This window comes from Notothenia coriiceps, unplaced genomic scaffold (genome assembly GCF_000735185.1).
Source record: "Notothenia coriiceps isolate Sejong01 unplaced genomic scaffold, NC01 NC01_scaffold00001730, whole genome shotgun sequence".
Taxonomy (NCBI): Eukaryota; Metazoa; Chordata; class Actinopteri; order Perciformes; family Nototheniidae; genus Notothenia; species Notothenia coriiceps.
In genome coordinates, this window is record NW_011334431.1 from 1 (window position 1) to 2,576 (window position 2,576).

At 43.8% G+C, this 2,576-nt stretch overlaps 1 protein-coding gene across 1 annotated transcript; it reads right to left on the reverse strand.

The window, feature by feature from the left end:
• Positions 1 to 355: 355 nt before the first annotated feature.
• Positions 356 to 2,089, reverse strand: LOC104963568 (vasopressin V2 receptor-like; the record flags this gene model as incomplete). The annotated part of the gene is made up of 4 exons (XM_010792177.1): positions 356 to 596; positions 953 to 1,099; positions 1,757 to 2,002; positions 2,085 to 2,089. Coding segments are annotated over 4 exons (639 nt in total), but the record flags the coding sequence as incomplete, so codon positions are not given.
• Positions 2,090 to 2,576: the final 487 nt, after the last annotated feature.

Genomic DNA, 2,576 nt, shown 5'->3' on the forward strand with positions numbered 1-2,576 from the left:
CCCCCCCCACCTTATCACCTGAATGTCCTCAAGGTCGCCGTACAAACACATAAAAACAAGATACACAATACATAACACCAGCATAAGAAACATAAACAAATCAATCAAATAAATAAAACAGAGGATGTGTGATGGATAATGATCAGGGTGGATATGCGAGTGTGAAGAGATGTGTTTACTGTAGTGTTAATTGTGATGTCAATAGAATAATGATAGTAATAGTAATAATGTTTAGAATAATTGTGTTGGGTGACCTTTTAACAATATCATTTCTAACATTTCAAATACAAAATAAAATAATAATTATAACCTTGCAGAATTAGGATTTATTAACAGAAATAAAAAACTAACTCACCATAGTCAGCAGTGCAGGTGTTGTCGCTGTGTGAGTTGACGTTGTTGGGCGGCTGGTAGACGGGGGCGGGGCTAAAGCTGCTGTCATTCAAGGGGTTTTTGAACACGAGGGGTGAAACATACAGGGGGAGATCTGACCTCCTTCTGACTCCTTCTCCTCTCTGGCTGTCCCGTCTGGAGGGGGAGAGGCGGCGGTCCGACTTCAGGTACAGGTTGTTATGGATTTCCTTGAAGATTCGTACCTGAAAGAAAATGTTGTGAAATAAGAACAGTTGAGAATCAAAAACAGGTCAGGTAGGTTTACACGTACGAGGAATTTGACTTGATGGTGCATACATAAAAGTAAAACAAGAATTAAAAACACAGGTAGAGAACTATACACATATTAAGAATAATACAAAATATAGTCAAATATAACAGTATTAGTATAGTATAGTATTTACAATGCAATGAAATGGAATACAATATGGAATACAAATCGGCTGTAATACAAAAAAGAAAACCGTCCAACATTCAAGATCTAAAATCCCATCACAGAAGATGGTCCCTGTTGTTTTGTGTCTCCCTGTAAATCAAACTCTGGCCCGCCCCTCTCTACCTGGCAGACGGTGATGATGAGGACGGGGAGGATGAAGACCGCCAGAGTCATCCAGGTGACGTAGGCCTTGAGGCCCCACGACTCAGCAAAGTTCCCCCAGCAATCGTATTCTCCTGGAGACTGTTCAGAGCGGGAGAAGATGAACACCTGGAGGAGCAGAGAGGAGAGGGCGGACATCTTATTCTGATTCTAAAAAGCTCAATTAAGACTTCCCTTTCCTGTAGTGTGCTATATAGGTTTGTGTGCATGTAAATGGTCTGCAAAGGCTAAAATCCCAAACGTCCCTAGGGAGGGAGTTTCTCTCGCGCACACTCCCTAATCTCATGTTTTAGGATTTAAATTGTATTAATATATAAACTTGATTCAATTGATTAGCTTCAGTGAAGTAGTGTGCCCTTCTTATGACAAGTTTTTTTTAAGTGCCTTTCAGTAATAGCAAAGGGCTTAATCTATTATTATTAGTATTGAGAAGGAAAAAGACAAAAATGCTGAAGCAACTCATTCATAAATCACACAATTATAAAAGTCATAAAGCATGACATAAATCAATACAATAAGGTCCAAAAAAACTGCAGATATAAAATATCACGTAAGGAAATACAAATATTTTACTGTTTGTGACAAATAATTGATAGATTTTTCATTATTTTATTTTATTTTGTATAAGACTTCCTTAAGTCAGTGATATTTCCCTGCAAATAAATAATAGACTTAAACAAATAATCAAACCCTTAGTGTATAAAGTTTACCTGTGTCTCCCTCCCTGTATCTCTCCCCCCTCCCTGTGTCTCCCCCCCTCCCTACCTGTGGCAGGCTGAGCACCAGCGACAGCCCCCAGGCCAGCAGGATGCAGCTGTTCCAGCGCTGCTTGGCCCCGCTGCGGTGTGCCAGCAGAGGGCAGCAGATGGCGTAGTGCCGGTCCACCGTCATGGCAACGATCATGTAGGAGGAGGCGAACATCCCGAGGACCTGCAGGTACTTCACCAGCCGGCACAGGAAGTCCGGGCCGGGGAATCTGCCTTTAGCATCCCACACCAGCTGGGGCAGCACCTCAGAGGGGGAGAGCAGGGGGAGCAGGGTGAGATGCAGCCAGTGGGTGTGTGTTTGTGTGCATCATGGATGGATTACTGACCCTACCTACAGGACACAGGGCCAGGGTATCAAATACCCCTTTCACACCAACGCGGTTCCAGGGCCGGTTCGGAGCTAGAGCCTGAAAAGCACTGTTCTTTCCTGTTCACACCGCAGCGGAGCCGCCTCTACCCTTTCACACCAAGGCTTTTCCCGTTCTAGCTCCATGCTAGAGCTTTTCTGGTTCGGAACCGGTTCTTCGGTTCAGCTCCCGCTCTGTTCACACCGCTCAGAGCCCGACTGGTTCTGCGTCATTGCGTCATCGTTTGCATCATGACGTAACCGTTTGCGTGCCTGCTTCATAAAGCCAAACCGCGCGGAACCCCTCACATCGACAACAACAACAACAACAATGGCCGATTGTATTGAAGCGCTACTCATTTTGCTCTGCCAAAACTAAATGGAAGAAATGGGACGACTTTACTACCAACTTTACAGTCGTTACATGCTACATTCAAAAGTTCTTTACAATGATCATCAACTTTAACGACGA